Source organism: Puma concolor, chromosome D4 (genome assembly GCF_028749965.1).
Source record: "Puma concolor isolate L17-30 chromosome D4, mPumCon1.1.hap2, whole genome shotgun sequence".
In the NCBI taxonomy this organism is placed as follows: Eukaryota; Metazoa; Chordata; class Mammalia; order Carnivora; family Felidae; genus Puma; species Puma concolor.
In genome coordinates this window covers 12155691-12174542 of record NC_141679.1, presented here as the reverse complement: position 1 = coordinate 12174542, position 18852 = coordinate 12155691, and the positions used below count along the sequence as shown (strand labels likewise).

General features: G+C 50.4%; 1 protein-coding gene across 6 annotated transcripts in view; it reads left to right on the top strand.

Annotated features, from left to right (window-relative positions):
* APBA1 (amyloid beta precursor protein binding family A member 1) overlaps window positions 1-18852 on the top strand; it is a 203598-nt gene that overhangs the window by 178784 nt on the left and 5962 nt on the right. For 4 of the 6 annotated variants that reach the window (XM_086684974.1, XM_086684978.1, XM_086684973.1 and 1 more), the window contains 6 exons: window positions 762-797; window positions 1797-1883; window positions 2504-2689; window positions 6297-6476; window positions 9244-9456; window positions 17300-17419. In XM_086684974.1, coding sequence (XP_086541100.1) covers window positions 762-797; window positions 1797-1883; window positions 2504-2689; window positions 6297-6476; window positions 9244-9456; window positions 17300-17419 — 822 coding nt within the window. The remainder of the gene's footprint in view (window positions 1-761; window positions 798-1796; window positions 1884-2503; window positions 2690-6296; window positions 6477-9243; window positions 9457-17299; window positions 17420-18852) is intronic. The other 2 variants (XM_086684976.1, XM_086684977.1) reach the window with 2 other exon arrangements.

Below are 18852 nucleotides of genomic sequence, written 5' to 3'. Positions count from 1 at the left end.
TATTCCCAACAACTGAAGAATGCATCTTTTGAAGTCCACCTGACATTCACCACAGTCAGTCATGTTCTGGATCATAGGGCCAAGAACCCAGCACAATTCAGTATGTTCTCTGACCACAGTGGAATTAATTCAGAAATAAGTAACAAAAAGAAAACTAGAAAATCCCCAAATGTATTAAAATTAATAACACAACTCTAAATAATCCAAAGTTCAAGGGAAAACTCACGGTGGAAATTAGAAAACATTTTGAAGGGATAATTAGATTGGAATGTGACAAATTTGTGGATACAGCTAATGCAGTGCTTGGAGGGAGATTCACAGCTTTAAATAAATGTATTGGGGAAAAAACAAGTTTAAAGATCTGTCCTTTAAATTTTCATCTCAGGAAGCTAGAAAAAAAGAAATCAAATGTAATCCAAAGAAAGTAAAAGGAAATTCAGATGTAGATTGAAATCAAGGAAGTAGCCAATAGGCGTACTATAAAGAAAATCAACAGAACCAAGTTGGTTCTTTGAAAGCATCGATTGCAGTTACATAGAAAAAGCACCTCAATCCATTTCCTTCCTCCTACGGCCCCTGCCACCTACGAAATCGTGAGTTAGGAAATTGATTGTCTGTAGACCAGGATTTTTTTAAAGTCAGTTCTCCTGACACAGAAATGCTTTATGCACTATTGATACTAGTTTGTCAATTCCCTTTTTGGCTTTGAGTCTCTGCAAATTCTTTTCTAACTGTTCTCCTGTCTCTGTTTCCATGCTAAGCAGATGGCCCAGAAATTAGCCAAAAGCAGAAAGAAGGTGCAGTACAAATAACGTCATCAGCTTGGTGTTATGCCTGTTCTTTTCATTTATTTACGTTTTGCCTTTTTATTATTTTGTGTTTTTGTTTTCTGCATCCAGCAAGTTTTCGTTCAGATTTCTTTTTGAACCGCCCCATTAGCCAACGTTTCTCAAAACTGAGTTGCCCAAAGTGGCTGTTTTCTGTTGCTCATGAGCCATTTCACATCAGAGAGACAACAGGCAGCGGATTGGAGATGCTAAATGAATCCTACAGGAGTGTGAAAGTTCCCACCCTTCAGGAGCACTAATGTGGCAGGGACTTGGGTCTGTTCAATTACAGTCACGTTTGACTTGTGGATTTGTCAGATTGCTGGATGCAAAAAAGAAAACTCGCTAATAACCACACTGTGCGGACTTAAACCCTAAGTGAACGAGACGGATGTGCTTGTTTGGTTATCGAGCTTCTAGGTGCTTGTGGGCTACCTATGGGGTGTTGAGGCATCTGGAGCTCCTTCTTAATGGGGTGGCTTCAGGAGTGGGTACGGCTTCTGTGTCGCTGTGATGGTGTGCGAATGTGAAGACCCTTTTACCAGAACTGCATCCAAATGACTTTGCCCCTGCTCTAAACATTGTCCCCCATCACTTGAACAGGGGCAGACACTCTGACTTCTCCAAGGTCTCGGGGTGTGGGTCACTTGCCCTTACTCTTCAATCTGTTGGGCTCCAAAAGCCTTGTAGAAAGGGCAGTTCACGACCATCGTTCCCAGAGTCACACCCTTCTTCTGTAGGGGGAGAAGCAGAGGGGATTGGGCGTCTTCCCCCTTAACCGGCAACGCTCACCCTCGTTCGTGAGTCCGTCCTCTGTGGCCCCTTCTGCTTTGGCGGTCGCAATCTGGAGTCAGCCCTGCCGTTCTGGTGACTGTGTCTCAGTGCCTCTGTGTGTGAGCTAACCTTGCTCCCGTGCCCTCGAGTCGGGGTGAGGCGTTAAGCTTTCCCTTGGTGCATCTTTCTTCTCAGGCTCCCGAAGGGGAATCTCAGCCGATGACCGAGGTGGATCTCTTCATTTCTACCCAGAGAATCAAAGTACTGAATGCCGACACACAGGTATTAGCTGGCCGGCCACCTTTCCCGGGGTGAAGTTCCCAGCGTGGCTGCTCCCAGCCTGTGCCCGTGTCCGTAGGTCCCCTGTCCTCAGCTGCTGGCTTCCAAACAAGCTAGAAGGCTGTGTCTGCAGCGCCCGCTGCGGGGGAGGGGGCCGTGGTGCTCTGGGACCGTTTCCTTGAAGATCTAAGGAAAAAATAAGCCGTGGATGCTGTTTGCAAATCCTTCTCATAAGTTTTCACGAGAAGATTCGTGACCTTGAACAGATTCGCCTTTTACGAAATCACACGTACACACACACGCACGCACGCACAATGCAACCATCACATGTGGATATTTTATTCTTTTAACCTCTCCACCAGAGATTCTACTGGTTGTAAAACGACTGAACGTTTTATTTCACATACCACAGACCCCTTCTTGCTCTGGGTCACTGTTAGTCCAGGGAACTGCCCCCAGGCCTGAGTGGGTGCGTGTAAATCTGGCAGCAGCCTTTGAACCCAGCCCCCACCCCCCACCTGCCACACGGGGACTGCACTTGGCCGGGCTGTGGGGTGACAGACTCTCTCATGGGCCATTAGATGCTGCTCTGGACTCAGCATCCTCTCCCTTATGCCCTCCAGGAGACGATGATGGACCACCCTCTGAGGACCATTTCCTATATAGCAGACATCGGGAACATCGTCGTACTGATGGCCCGCAGGCGGATGCCCCGCTCCAACTCCCAGGAGAATGTGGAAGCCTCCCACCCATCCCAGGATGGAAAAAGGCAGTACAAGATGATATGCCACGTCTTTGAGTCTGAGGATGTAAGGATGCTTCCCCGGATCTCCCCGCTGGGTGACCTGGGCTGCCTTTGGGTGGGCCAGATTCTCTCTCTTTCTCAGAACCTGAGTCGGTCTCATACATGAAGCACATATTTGTTGAGCGCCTACTATGTGTCAAGCACTGTTTTAGGGATACAAGGCTGAATAAACAGACAAGGTATTCAGTATGATGCTCATAGGGAGATAGAAAATAAATAGATAAATGTACTTAAGCTAGATAGCCAGAAGTTCTGTAAGGAAAAATAAAGCCGGGACAGGAGCTATTTCAGGTAGGATAATCAACAGAGCCTTCTCTGAGGAGGTGACATTTGAAGAGAGACCTGCATCAACTGAGACTAAGAAAAGAGCAAGTGCAAAGGCCCTGAGGTAGGGGCCCGCTGGTATAGTTTGAGGATGGCTTAGAATGAGGGGAAAGAGGAGAAGGAAAGCAGTCAGACCCATGAGGGCCCCAAGCGCATGTCTCCTGGGCATGAGGGCATTTGGGGAGGATCATTCTCGGTTGTGTAGCATCGCCCTCTAGACCACAGGACAGTTAGGATTCCTGCTCCTACCTCCCCGCCCCCGCCAGCGGCTGGAGCACCGCCTGCCAGCTCTCCGTCCTCACGAAAACCAGCAGCTCCTCCTGTCTCCAAGCCAGTGAGTCCTAACCCCCATCTTCCCAGGCATCACAGTCAACGGAGAAAATTCATTCACCGCAGAGGCAGGGCCCCTTCCTCCCTTGGGCCTTCTTCCCCCAGGCATCCCTGGAACTGCTAGGGAGGCCTCTGGGCTTCAAGCTTCGTAGGCGTCTGGCTTCTCCTCAAGCTCGGCAGGTCTTAGAAGCTCCCTTCAGGGCCAGGGGCCATGGCCCCGTGATGAAGGTCTGGAACCATAGAGCGCCCCCCCCCCCCCCCCCCCACCGTGGGGCCGTGTCCGCGTCATTGTGCTGATTTTCCTCCCGCCACAGCGGCACAAGCGCTGTTACTCATGTTGAGCAGAGAGCCCGTAGCTAAAGAGAATTGCCTGTGGGAGGCTTGGCTCCTTGAATGAGGCCATTTTTTCTCCAGGAGGGTATTCATCTAGCTGCAGTAAATTGCCTTCCTGCAAGAAGTTAGGAGTCCAAGGCCAGCCGTTCTTCCCCGGGGCTTCAGCCACAGGGAGTGGAGACGCTCACGCTCTCTGCACCATCATCCGCTGGTCTGGTTCCCTAGAATACAGCCCCCCGGGACGAGATGGCTGAGAAGGCAGCCATCCTCCCTGGTATTCCTTGAAAGCTGGAGGCCAGGCATGCAGATGGGGAGAAAATGAGTTCTGGAAGTTTCTCAAAGTTTCGGAAGTGACACTTGGAAGCTTAAGTGTCGCGTGTCCTGCAGGCAGGCTGGAAAGGTGGAGTTAGCTCTGCACCCCCCGCCCCCCCCCCAGGCATGTGGATGCCCACGTGACACTCTGCTGCCCCCAGCTGGCTCTGAGCTCCTAAGGAGGGGGTCCCTTTTTGTGCAGGCTCCCATCTGGGAAGATGATGAAAGGAGTGAGGAAGCAAGAGGTGTGATGAGAGCGGACCCGGCAATCTTACTTTTACCCCCTTTGCTTCTGAAGCAAAGGACAGAAGAGCATTGACTCCAGAGCCAAGAAAGCTGGATCTGGATCCTGCCTCCGCCTACAGGCTGTGAGGCCCCCAAGCTTGTGCAAAACGACAGCATCTCCCCCACGGGCTGCCGTGTGGCCCCAGGAGACAGCGCGCACACAGCAGCAGCCTGTGCGTCTGCCAGGGGCCTCCGTCAGTAACGGCACGCGTGCTGCCGTTTTTCAGGTCATCCGTCCACATGTGCCTCTCGTGCCTGTAGTGATGCCTCGCTCCCGGTTTTACTCAGGACACGGGGTGGCGGTCCTCGTTGTTCATGACTCGTGCGTGTGAAGTCACCAGATTCACAGAGTGAGAAAAGTGAAGCATTTCTTTGCCTACAGCCAGCCACCATAGGAGGTTCCGATTTTAGTGTTCATCAGCTGCTTTTAGCTAAACTGCTACCTTCACCTCTCAGCCTCTGTTCCCTGCCTGTCCAACGGGGGCGATGAAACAGACCCATAGTTCCCAAGTCTAAAGGGCTTCGAGAAGCAAAAGGGGTTTTTGTAGTCCATTGGCTGATAAGCCTATCCGGGACTGCCATGAGACCATGTCTAGGATTTTTCCAGCTTACCATGAATCTTCTCCATTTTGCTGCAGGACTATTACTGTTGGCTACAGGGCAATTCCCCGGGTTCCGATGGGGTTTTTAGACCGTGTGTGATACGTGCACCCTGTTGCCTTTCTAAAATCCAAAATTTGCTAAATTCTGAAACGTGGTGTCGAGAGCTTAGGATGAGGGCCCGTGGCACTATCGTGCTCCCGTCAGTCACAGGCTAGAGGCGAGGACTGCTGTCACGGTCCTTGGCTAGTGCCGAATGAAGCACAGGCGTGTGAGAAATGCTGGTGGCGGCCAGCTAGCTGAATTCATAGCGTGGGTGAATTAATGCAGGGAGAGGCTGCCGAGAAAGAACCTACAGAAGCACAGTTCCTGCCCCGTGAGCTGTGTGACCTTGAGCAAGTTCCTTCACGTCTCTGGGCCTCAGTCTCCTCACCTGGACACTACATGTTGGGCTTGATCAGGGTTTCCAACTCCGCGGGACCCAGAACCCCCTTCCTACAACAGATGTTCTGTGGTGCCCCGTTACCATCCTGAAATAAAATTCATAGGTAATAGAACCTCCCCCTTTGAAAATGTGTCCACAGACTAAAGCGTTGCCATAAATGTAATACAAAGGAAAATTAAAGGAAAGCAAGCCCAAATAAAATTGTACTTACTACAGCATGTCGACGCTCAAGCCCGGCCATTCCAGAAGGAATAGCAGAGCCGTCCCATGCTTATGCCGACATAGCGTTTCGCTGAATATTGGAAACCCTTCTTATTTGACCTTTTGAATTGAGAGCTCAGTAGGAACATGGACGTGTAGACGGGCCCCACCCTCATGCAGAATCCCCTCAGTGTGCAGCAAATACACAGGCTGCTGGTGATGTGATTTGCTGGCCACCCAGATAACCACTGATAGCGTTGCTGCTAATGATTTTCCAAAATCTTGAAGCTTACGTCTTGGGGAAGATGCTGGACGAAGCAGTCATCATCTTCTCTCACTTAACATAGCAGCTGTGTGCTTGGAACCTTCCACATGAACTAGAACCGTGCAGTTAATGCCTTTGTGTTCTACATAAGTAGAAGTGGCACCCTGGACTCAGATGGTTTGATCCGGGTGGTCCATGGGTACGAGCGTCCGGTGGGCTCGGGAGTTGTTCAGGGTGTAGAGTGGCTCATCTTTGGGCAGGACCGTCCTCTTCATGACAGTGGGTCCGGCAGCCCTGACTCCTGTCCACTGGATGCCGGTGGCTCCCTTGTGATCACTGTCATAGTAAGACACGTCCCTAGTCATTCTGGGAACGGCCCCTCGCAGGGTTTGGTGCCACGTGTCGACCCACCGGCCCGGCTGATGCCTGGGGCTCCCGGCCCTGCAGGGACCCGAGCACTTTCGCCAGCAGTGCTTGCTCGTTGACCTCTGTCTTCCCTCTCCGGCTACCGTCCAGGCCCAGCTGATCGCACAGTCCATCGGGCAGGCCTTCAGCGTGGCATACCAGGAATTCCTCAGGGCCAACGGGATTAACCCTGAAGACCTCAGCCAGAAGGAGTACAGTGACCTGCTCAACACCCAGGACATGTACAACGACGACCTCATCCACTTCTCCAAGTCGGAAAACTGCAAGGATGTAGGTATTTCTCCGAGCTCGGCCGGAGGGGCAGGAGCCCCAGGAGTGTGGGGGCAGCCCTGCCAGGGAGGGAAGGTGGGACGGTTGAGGGAGGGGCGCGTCATCGGCGGGACGTTGCCGGGGACTCAGGCCCGACTCCTGCTCCCCTCTCGTGAGGGCCTGTCACCAAGGTGGACCATCCTCTGCGCCGGGCAGTCCTGAGCGAGGGTTGGGGTGGGTTCCAGAGGTGAACAGGACCCGTACCCCGCCTTCCCAAGCGCACCATCTCGGAAACGGCACGGAAAAGTTTAGTGATGGTACTGAGCACAAGCACTGGTCAGAGACCACTGTGAGAAGGGAGCAGATGTCAGGTCTCAGGTGACAGACTCTGTGCTCCTCCAGGGGCGGCCTGTTGCTTCAGACGGAGCTTTGCAGGAGTGTCTGCAGGAAAATGCAGCCATTGGAGCTGGGCTGGAGGTCTGGGTATTCTTTGGAAAGTGTAAAAGACTGCAGAGAGCTGGGCCAAAGTACAGAAGCCTGGAGCTGTCTGGGGGGCCGTGAATGAGACAGCATGGCTGGAGCACGGGGTCTGTGTGGAAGAGGCCCCCCCAGGGCTCAGGTCGGAACTGGGTGTCTTCAAAGTCTAGTCCAGGGGCTCGGCTTCCCCAAGGAGATACAAAGTACTGTATTCAAAAGTGCTCTTTTTATCCACCGATGTAGGTTTGGTGTCCTCTGTTCCCTAGAAGCAGAGCCTGAGGCAGGGATTCTTGTTCAAGGGATTTGGGGAGAGAGGGCACGCAGGAAAAAGTGAGTGTGGGCAGCAGGGTGGTAGGGACGCTAAGCTTAGAGAAATGTGGCCTTGCTGGAGATGAGCTTCATTCTGATCCAGAGGAAGCTCTGGGTCACAGGGAAGACTTGTCCCACCTTGGGCCAAAGGATTTGGCAGACATTTGTACCCTGTGTTGGTCAGTCGTTGACCGGCCAAGATTGGAGGAGGGTGGATCCGTGTATGCGGGCTGCCTTAACAGAGTACTTCAGACTGGGTTTCTTCAACAAAAAAACGTCGAAGTTCTGGAGGCTAGCGGTCCAAAATCAAGTTGTCCGTAGGGTCGGTTCCTCATGAGAGCTGTGGGGGAAGGATGTGTCCCAGACCCCTCACCTTGGCTTGGAAATGACTGTCTTATCCCTGTGTCTGTACATCATCTTCCCCTATGTGCGTGTGTGTCTGTGTCCAAACTTTCCCCTCCTGTAAGGACACCAATCATACTGAATTAGGGCCCACCCTAATGACCTCATTTTAACTTGATTGCCTCTGCAAAGATTCTGTATCCAAATAAGGTCGTATTCTTTTAAATTTATTTATTATTTTTAACGTTCATTTATTTTTGAGACACAGACAGAACGTGAGTGGAGGAGGGGCAGAGAGAGAGAGGCACACACACACAGAATCCGAAGCAGGCTCCAGGCTCAGAGCTGTCAGCACAGAGCTGGACGCGGGGCTTGAACTCACATACCAAACTGTGAGATCATGACCTGAGCTGAAGTTAGATGCTTAACTGACTGAGCCACCCAGGCGCCCCCAGATAAGGTCATACTGTGATACTGGAGAATATGAATTTCGAGGAGGACACAATTGAACAGCCCGTCATAGGGAATGTGTCCCGCTGGGCAGCTCTCCAGAGAAGCAGCCAGCTGTGGGCTTCGGCAGCCAGGAGAAGGGACATGAGCCTGTGAGGAGCCTTTGTCAGGGCCCAGCAGCCGCCACCACTGTGTGTGTGTGTGTGTGTGTGTGTGTGTGTGTGTGTGTGTGTGTGTGTGTGTGTGTGTGTGTGTGTGTGTGTATCTGCGAATCTGAATAAATAAATACACATTCTCTTTGTCAGATACTTCCAGAACGTGACTTGCCCCTTGGTAGTGTGTCCACAAATCTTACGGGACTGCAGATAACCAACACTGACTCCTGTCTTCTCTGCCCTGCCTAGGAAGCAATTATGCCCATCTAAAATACGACTTTCCCACTTCCTCGACCAACCTTTCGGTGGAGATAAGCTTAGCATCATTTTTTTTCCCCTCCGTCCTTAGTTTTCTCCTTGCAAAGAGAGAATGTCTATAATGTCTATTTATTTATTTTTAACACAAGAATTTTCAGTGTTGGAGAGAACTTGTGAAACACTGGGGATTAGGGCAGCCGGTGTATAGGACCCAAAAGCTATTTCCGGAAACCATAAGGCGCCACCGAAGTCCCCACCTACACAGCCTCTTTCCCCTTCCCTGGGGACTACAGAAAAAAGCACCCGGTGCTCTTTGTGTTTATATTGCCAAAGACAAGATTGTTTATGTGGCATGAGAATTACAAGAAATCATATGGACCTGTGTTTCTTACCAAATGCCATGGAATCAAGAGAAGACAGGACTCATTTGGGTTGGAACCTCAGGGAAATGTCTTCCTTTTTTTTTTTTTTTTTTTTTTTTGGTAATGTTTTTTATTTTTGAGAGAGAGACAGCATGAGCGGGGGAGGGGCAGAGAGAGGGACAGATTCTGAAGCAGGCTCCAGGCTCTGAGATACCAGCACAGACCCGGATTCAGAGCTCAAATTCACAAACTGTGAGATCACGACCTGAGCCGAAGTCAGATGCTTCACCGACTAAGCCACCCAGGCACCCGAGGGAAATGTCTTTCTTGAGTCCAGATAGGAAGTGGGGAAAAGTTTTGATTTGTGTCACTACCCTGGGGTTACTGATTCAGGCTTTCTAAGTGTTGTTGTTTTGTTTTTTCCTTCCCTTTCAGGTCTTCATAGAGAAGCAGAAAGGAGAAATCCTGGGTGTAGTGATTGTGGAGTCTGGCTGGGGGTCCATCTTGCCAACGGTGATCATCGCCAACATGATGCATGGAGGCCCCGCCGAGAAATCGGGGAAGCTGAATATCGGGGACCAGATCATGTCCATAAATGGCACCAGCCTGGTGGGCTTACCTCTGTCCACCTGCCAGAGCATTATTAAGGTACCTGGAAATGGGAAAACCCAAAAAGGATGAAGTATGACTGTATTTCAGTCATTAGCACTGTGAACATAAACTGAGGGTCTGGCACAGAGGAGGACGCAAACACAAAAGGCATGGGCTTGCCCTCAGGCTCTTAACAGGCTCCTCCCTGAAATCATTTTTTGATCAAAGACGGTCTATTTGACTCGCATAACACCACTCTCTTGTCTGTGCCATCGCAGGCATCACTAATCAGTCACAGCACTCTATTCCCCTAAGCCTGCACCCAGCCTCCACCAAAGTTCCACAGCCCAGTAATCCAGATAATCACTGATAATTCGCTAGATATACTTGAGGTGATTGGCCATCCCTGTTACAAATCATGGAAATGCTTCAGGTCTGAGAGCACGGTTTCCTTCACAGTGGCCGTGGCTGTGATCCAAGTGAGCATGCCCCCCACCCCCAGAGCTTATGTAACATGATCCACACGTGCCAGGTGCTATGAGAAGCGGGGGAACTCCTGGTACGGGCTGTGTGTTCCTTCTTACATGTGAATGTCATTCCTTCTTGTTCAACCTGAACAGACACTCTTGCTCAAGGCTGAGAAGAGCTACTCACATGAAACTTTAATAGGAATATGTGAGAGGAAGAAATTAGATTTTCTTGTAAGAAGTGAACCATCCATATGTAGTTTCTCGAGCACATTGGAACTTGCTGATTGCATGGCCAGTAGGAACATTTCTCCTTCACCTCAGTATCTAGAGACCCCAGCTCCAAGCCAAGCACTGTGACACCACAGGCAGACTGGGTTCTATGACTTTGTTTCATCCCTCGAGGTTTCCTGAAGGCCTGTGACCTAGAACATAGCTGTGTGCGTTTGTGTGTGTGCATGTATATGGGCTGCGAGAGTGAATGAATTCATATAATGGTTATTCGAAATAAAATCACAAAAGCCAACATCCATGGCTGGGCAGTCAGAGGGTGGGAAGTCAAATTAAGCATCTAGGACACAGAGAGGGGTGCCTCTTCGTTTTTAGTGAAACAGATATATTCTGATTTCTCCACAGATTATCATTCGCAGAGAAAAAATAGTCCTCTTTGACCTCATTTAATTTCTTTTTGTTACATCTTAGACTTGAATAAATTCTCTACCCCTTCTTAACATACATTAAAGATTAAAGAACCTTGGGGCGCCTGGCTGGCTCAGTCAGTAGAGCATGGGACTCTTGGTCTCAAGATCTTTATTTCAAACCCCATGCTGGATTAGAGCTTACTTAAAAAAGAAAAAAAAAAAATGTATATATATGTATATATATATATATATATATATATGTATACATATATATAAAAAGACCCTACCTTAAATATATATATGTGTATATATGTGTGTGTATGTATATATACACACACATATATATTTATATATGTATATATTTATATATATGTTTATATGTTTATGTATATATGTTTGTTTATATGTATTTATATATATTATATATAGTATATATATATAGTACATATATAGTATATATAAGGTATATAGTATATATAGAGTATATATTATATATAGTATATATAGTATATATAGTGTATATATTGTATATATAGTATATATATTATATAGTATATATATTATATATTATATATTACATATATTATGTCTATATTATATATATATTATGTCTATATATATTATATATATATAAAAGACCCTACCTTGAACGTGCATATTCACTCATGAATGTTTAATTGGGCCTCCGTTAGGCAGAGCTGAACTTTGGAGAAGCAGAATATCAGCACTTCTGTGGAGGCTAATTTATCACTGAAAGGGTTCGGTGGGCCTAATGGCAACAGAGAGGAGAAATGCTGCACACACGCAGAGGGAGGAGAATTCTTTCTGATTTTTAAGGTGGGCTTGGAAGGGAGGAGTAAGATCTAGGCGGATGGATAACATAAAGGGAAACGGCCTTTTGGAGTTGCTGCTTGACTTGATGGGCACTGGGCTGGCTTTGCAGCCGGTGGAGACAAGCCTGAGCACAGCCAGGGAAGGCTGATTTAGTGGTGTGGTACCGTGGAGAGACCAGGGGTCTGGGGGCTTGGAGCGGGGACACAGGACCCACCCACGTTTGGCAACTCACACGTGTCAAGGTTCACGGATACCCTTTCATACTAGTGAGCAAATGACTTGTTTAACACTGTGCGTGCATGAGAACCCCTGAGGGGCCATGGGAACCAGACACACATGATATACAGTCTGCACCCAGGAACTTGATCTTGCTGGAGAGATGTGAAGGAAAGAACGGGTAGCTAAAGGCAGCTGAGCGCTGTGTCCCTGGCACCATTATGAGAATGTGTGCGTTTGCTCGCGGAACCCTCATGGCAGCCTTCTGTAGGGTAGGTACTATTGTCATGCCCGTTGTGCAAGTAAGGAAACTGAGGCACAGAAAAGTGATGTAATCACTCATTAGTGGTGGGTCCAGGTCACTCAGCCCCCTTGATATCACTCAGCCCCTGAGGCAGTGGTTCTCGGCCGAGGATCTTGACACACACCTCCTTCCTCAGGAGAAGCTTGGCAGGGTCTGGAGACAGTTTAGGTTGAGAGAACTGGGAGAAGGAGATGCTGTAGCATCTCGTGGGTACAGGTGCAGGATGGTGCCAGACACCCAGCCCCATGCGGAGAATGAGCCCAAGTGCAAAGGCTGAGAAAGCCTGTCTTGGGAGTGCAGGGGTTCAGAGGTGGGGGAAGGGATCCATTCAGAGAGAGGGAGGTGGGTGAGGGAGCGTGGGGAGTGGATCTGGGCCTGGAAACGTTTGGGGAAGAGGAGCCAGAAGAGGGAGAGAATACGGAGGAGAAGCTTCCTGAGGCTTCCTGCCCGTGCCCGTGCCCGTTACGCACCTGCCAGGCGGCGCCCACCTTCATTCCCTCCCTCCCTCCTCGCGACAGCCAGCCCCCCTCCCTCATGGGCACCTGGTTCACAGACAAGCCATCAGAGACCCCCAGGGTGCAGATGACCTGCCCAGGTTTCTCCTGCAGACAGCTGCATCCAGATGTAAGAAGGCAGACCAGATGAGGGAGGCTGAGACCCCAAGGCCAGTGCCAGGCACAGGGGCCCCACAAGGACTCGTCTTCTCTCTCTCATCAAGATAGACACAAAGCTTGCTCCGCGAGCAATCAGAGCACCCTGGAAGCAATTTCTTACGGGGAGAAGGTTTGTTTGCACCGGGAGCTGATCTTTGATGTCTATAAATGGAGTCTGTGGAATCAATTCAAAGGCCACATGGTATTACTGCTGAAGAGGCAGAGCAAGAAAACCAGTGCCTCCAGGGCCGCCTTCAGCAGACGAGGACATAGCCGGCAGGTCCAGCCAGGACACAGCCTACCGTCCTCGGTGCCCTGAGATGTGCTGCTTTGTCAAGCAGAGAGATGCGAGTGGTCCATCCTGCCTGGGACGAGAATTTTACCACTGACCTCAGCTAGGATTGCCAGCACCAAATGCAGACTTTCTGTGGGTTGTCATATTGTTTTAAAATTCCCTAGACAGGGGCGCCTGGGTGGCTCAGTCAGTTAAGCATCTGACTTTGGCTCAGGTCATGATCTCAGGGTTTGTGAGTTCGAGCCCTGCTTTGGGGAAGCCCTGCTTCTCTCTCCCTCCCTCCCTCCCTCCCTCTCTCCCTCCCTCCCTCCCTCTCTCCCTCCCTCCCTCCCTCCCTCCCTCTCTCCCTCCCTCCCTCTCTCCCTCCCTCTCTCCCTCCCTCCCTCTCTCCCTCTCTCTCTCTCCCTCTCTCTCTCTCCCTCCCTCTCTCTCCCTCCCTCTCTCTCCCTCCCTCCCTCTCTCTCCCTCCCTCTCCCTCCCTCTCCCTCCCTCCCTCTCTCTCCCTCCCTCCCTCTCTCTCTCTCCCTCCCTCTCTCTCTCTCCCTCCCTCTCTCTCTCTCCCTCCCTCCCTCCCTCTCCCTCCCTCCCTCCCTCTCCCTCCCTCCCTCTCCCTCCCTCCCTCTCCCTCCCTCCCCCTCCCTCTCCCTCCCTCTCCCTCCCCCTCCCCCTCCCCCTCCCTCCCTCTCCCTCTCTCTCCCTCTCTCTCCCTCTCTCTCCCTCTCTCCCCCTCTCTCCCTCTCCCTCCCTCCCCTCTCTCTCTCTCCCCTCTCTCTCTCTCTCTCTCTCCCTCCCTCCCTCCCTCCCTCCCTCGTGGGATTCTCCCTCTCTCTTTGCTCTTCGCTCACTGGCACGCTCTCTCTCAAAAAATGAAATCTTTTTTAAATTTTAAAAAAGTCCTTAGATGGCATACCTCTTTAGCCTCCACCTAAGCACATGATCACACTGCCCCACCCCACCTGTGGGGCCAGCGCAGGGGAATATTCTGGGCTTCTTCAGGGCTTCTGGTCGGTAGCTCATTTCACTGTTGTGCCAGTGCACCTTGCAATGAAGTTAGCAGCTCTCATCCCGACGGATCCATAGATGGATAGTTCACGGCTTAGAAAACTTTGAATTGAAAGTCCTGGGGCTGTTGTTGAAATGCAGATTGCACGTGTCTGCGGTGGGATTCTCCCTCAGCAAGCTGGCAGGTGATGACGTCACCAGTCTCCCAAAGCCCTTTGAGAAACAAGGGTCTACACCATGTATTCTGTGTCTTTCCACTTTAACGCATGTTGACTTCCCCCACCGCCACCCCCAGTTATAGGAAAATAGAAACATTTCTAGAAAAGAGTTAGAGGTAATGAATCCTTTTCATTGCTTTCTTCCCTAGCACCTGTTTCGCCTGTCCTAATTCCTAAGGCGTAAGTGTTGGTAGGCAAAGCTTGTTAGCAGTCAGTTCCTTGCCTTGTTCCTGCCAGTTCCTTAGGCAGTTCCTTGCCTCTGTGGTCCAGCCCTCCTGATTATTTTTTCTTTTTTAAACTAGAGCACCGCTTTCCTCTCCCTTCCACAGGATCATGGTCCTGCTTTCCTGTTACTATAGAGACGATTCTGGCTGCTGTCTCCTCCCTTCCCCTCTCCCTTCCCCTTCCTCTCCCACAGTATTTCTTAATTTGCTATAGCATTCCACTGCTGTCATGGGGACACAATGACCGCTTATTTAATTGGCATTTCCTCTCAAATGGCAGCTCAGAAATCCAAGTTAATGGGACCCAACTTGGAGCACTGATGGGGAACGGCGGAGCAGTGGCGTTCTCCGGCTACTCCAAATTGCCGTCTCTTCTCCAAATTGCCTCCTCTTTAAGCCTCATCTGGCAGCACATTTCCTCAGTCTAGAACTTCGTTCACTGAAGGACAAATCAGGCCTCTTCAGTCAATTCACGCACATGAAAAAGGAACCCACCGGAGCGATGTGAGCTTTTTTGGGGTAATTGAGAAAATAGAGTCCTTCTCTGGCTTTTCAGGGTGTGCTCTCTGAGCGTCACATGCACACCTGCGTCACCCCAGAGGTGCACAGGTGTAAGCACTCAAAGCTGGTGGCACTGTCTGAAGCTGGAATTCTGTGTGCTCGTTTTGAGGGCATACTTCCCTCTGGTTCCAACAAATTCCTGGTCTCCTGCTGTGTGATTGTGGAGGGCGGGAAGGGGGGCCAGCCCCTCTGGTTGCCCTGCGTGTGCCTGTAGCCCTTCCCACTGCCTAACACCAGCCTTGGCACTCGGGGAGTGATCAGTAAATATTGACTAGTCAAGTGGATGAGAAAGACGAGGCACCGGAGGGAGAGAGACACGCACTTGAGCAACACGGGCTTGAATTACACGGGCCCATTTATCACAGGTGTTTTTCAATAAATACAGCACAGTCCTGGAAATGTATTTTCTAACTTGTGATTTTCCTAACAACCTTTGCTTTCTCTCTAGCCTACTTTATTATAATAAGTGTATAATCCATCTACAAGATATGTGTTGTTAATGTTATTGATAAGCCTTCTGGTCACCGTAGGCTGTTAGTAGTTAAGTTTCAGGGGACTCAAAAGTTCTATGTGAATTTTCAACCGCACGGTTTGGTTGGGGGCGGGGAGTCAGCGCCTCTGACCCCTGCATTGTTCAAAGGTCAACTGTATGCGCATTAATATCTGAGCACCACCTTCCTGAAAGATGCCCATTTTTAATTTTAGAAATTGGTTTTTTATTAATATTTTTTAATGTTTACTTATTTTGAGAGAGAAAGAACGTGAGTGGGAGAGGGGTAGAGAGCAGGAGAGAGAGAGAATCCCAACCGGATCCACACTGTCAGCATAGAGCCCGACGCGGGGCTCGATCTCACCAACTGTGAGATCATGATCTGAGCAGAAACGGGTGTTTTTAAGCATAATGGTCGAGACGTGGTGGTGTTGGCAAATACGCTGAGGGAAGGAATGCGTGGAAAGGGTGAACTCAGAACTAGAGCTGGAGGGGACCTCTGGGTGTCACCCACCACTTATCTGGGTGATGTGGAGACAGAGGTGGAGGAAGGGAGGGGCGGAGTGTCGAGGACGCCCGGCTGCAGAGGCGGAAACACAGCTTGATGCATCGGAACCCTGTGGAGCCCTGTGCCCGTGGACAGCAGGCCTGTGTCGTGCGGAAGGCCAGTCCCTGGCAGACTTTGCCCGGGGAGAACTGCTCTCAGCTCGTCTGCTGCTGCTGCACTTGGACATCATCACTTTGTGAACCAGAGAAGCTTCCCAGAGATCTTCCAGAAACCACAGAGAGTGGCTGGCGAGGGCTGCCTGCGTGTGAGCACCGAGCATTACCCAAATTGCAGCCCCTGGGAGGCTCCGATCCGGCAGAAAACAGAGCGATTCAGAACGCCCAGGAGACGGGCAGAGATGCTGGAGGTGGGAAGTTAAATTGAGCACCGTCAAAACTCACACGTTGAAAGGACCAACTGCAATCCATCAAAGGCAGTGGGGAAGTCAGATGTTAGGAGCCCTGGACTCGAGCTGGGTAGGAAAGTAAGCTGACGACAGGGCCCCATGCAAGGCCAGAATAGAAGCTTTGGTGGCACGAATTCGTTCTTTTATTGCTCTCCCTGGCTGCTTGGTCGAGCAAGCCTTACTCATGAATGATACACGCTGTCCCGTTGTCTTTAGGGGGGATCATGGTGTAGGCGAAATGCTTGGTTTTGAAAACAGAACAGATGTCCGGTTGGATCCCGCTGTGGGTGAAGCGGGGTGAGTTGCTTAGGATCTCTGAGCCTCGGTGTCTTCTGTAGAAGTGGACATAGAGCTGCAGTTTGTCAAGGAGACTGAAGGAGACAGCTCCTGTGGGCAGCAGGAGCCCACGCTCAGTGACGGGCTGGTTTCATCGGCTGCACGGGTTTTGACGGACCGTGAGGGTAGGGTGCCCACACGTGGTGCCAACACAGAGTGGCTGATTCTTTTTTTTTTTTTTTTTAATTTTTTTTTTCCAACGTTTGTTTATTTTTGGGACAGAGAGAGACAGAGCATGAACGGGGGAGGGGCAGAGAGAGAGGGAGACACAGAATCGGAAACAGGCTCCAGGCTCTGAGCCATCAGCCCAGAGCCCGACGCGGGGCTCGAACTCCCGGACCGCAAGATCGTGACCTGGCTGAAGTCGGCCGCTTAACCGACTGCGCCACCCAGGCGCCCCGAGAGTGGCTGATTCTTAAGCAGCCTCCCCAGGTCTCCTACAAGCCCTGTGCGCTCACAGAGCACACTGGCCACAGGTGTGAGGGGTCAATGAGCTCTTTGGGCCCTGAGTTGGTACAGGCTAGCAGTGGATTGTCCCTGCTTGGGCACGGTCGGCCTGTATGTGGGTCTGCTTCATGAGTCCCAGAAATAATGGAAGATCCCTTGGGACTCCTTAGGACTCCATTTGCCTTTGGTGCTGTCTGCTTGGATCTCTTCTGCCTGCCTTACCGGTCACCATCTCCACTGTGCTCCATTCACATTTCAGGGTTTGAAGAATCAGCCCCGGGTCAAGCTGAACATCGTGAGGTGTCCTCCAGTGACGACCGTGTTGATCAGGAGACCGGACCTCCGCTACCAGCTGGGTTTCAGCGTCCAGAATGGAATCGTAAGTAGGGCTCCACACTTTCTTCCAAAGATCTGACAGATAAAACCGTGGCACAGTGTTTGTTTTTTAACTTTTATTTTTAATTTATTTTTAATGTTTGTTTTTGAGAGAGAGAGAGAGAGCATGAGCAAGGGAGGGACGGAGAGAGAGAGAGAGACACAGAATCTGTCAGACTCAGGCTCCAGGCTCTGAGCTGTCAGCACAGAGCCCAATGTGGGGCTTGAACCCACCAACCATGAAATCATGACCTGAGCTGAAGTGGGACGCTCAACTGACTGAGCCACTCAGGCGCCTCTTGACGATTATTTAAGTACACGGTCCAAAATCTAGTCAAAACTCATTTTATAGATTGAGAAAATTTTTCATTCATTCATCTGCATATATATTTATTGAACACTTAACTGACTGAGCCAGCCAGAGGCCCCAAATTTTTATTTTTTAAAGCCAGGCAGTTCCCTGAGAGAACCCAGCAAGGAGAGGGAGGAGTGAGTGAGGGCGGGCCCTGTGTGCCCCTGTGGGCAGAGAATCCTGTGCCCTTGCACATGAGAAGGGAAGGGTGGTTCCCAGAGCCCTGGCCCTGAATCTCTCTGTGATGGTGCAAGGGTCAGCCTCCCAGCTGCCAACTTGAGATAGTCTGGGATGTGTCACCAAGTGTGTCCTTCCCCTCCGGCCAGGGGATGCCATTGTGTCACCACCTGGGTACACCTGTTAGCCCCTATAGAGCTGTCCAGCCCCCCACCAGGGGTGTGCAGCACTGGGCGGGCTCCCCAGTGATTCCAGGGCACAGTGCAGGTGGAGAGCCCCGGCCCCCATGGCTGTGATGCGTGCATGTTTTCTGCCTTGCCCTTTTAACCTGAATAGCACTTTAGGGATGAAGAGTATTTTCATCATGTGAATATCTGTCTGGAAACAATACTTTTCTTTTTTAATTTAATATTTGTTTATTTTTGAGACAGAGACAGAGCATGAACGGGGGAGGGGCAGAGAGAGAGGGAGAGACAGAATCCGAAGCAGGCTCCAGGCTCTGAGCTGTCAGCACAGAGCCCGATGCAGGGCTCGAACCCACAAACTGTGAGATCATAACCTGAGCTGAAGTCAGACGCTTGACTAAGCCACTTGGGTGCCCCTCAGTCTAAACCATCTTTAAGCATACAGTTCAGTGGCATTAAAGTACATTCACAGAGTGGTATAACCGTCACGACTGTCTCTTTCTAGAACTTTTTCTTCATTCCACACGGAAACTCCATACTCAGCATTACTCCCTTTTTGTGCTGGTTTGCCTTATTCTGCAATCACAGTAATTGTGGGCTCTGATGACCATCCTGTTCTCTGTCTGCGACCTTGATTTTTTAGATTTTGGATGTGCTCTCCTTCTCTTTCCCCTCATCTTTCCACATTGAAGAACGCTATTCTTTTCCCCCTTAAAAATCTCA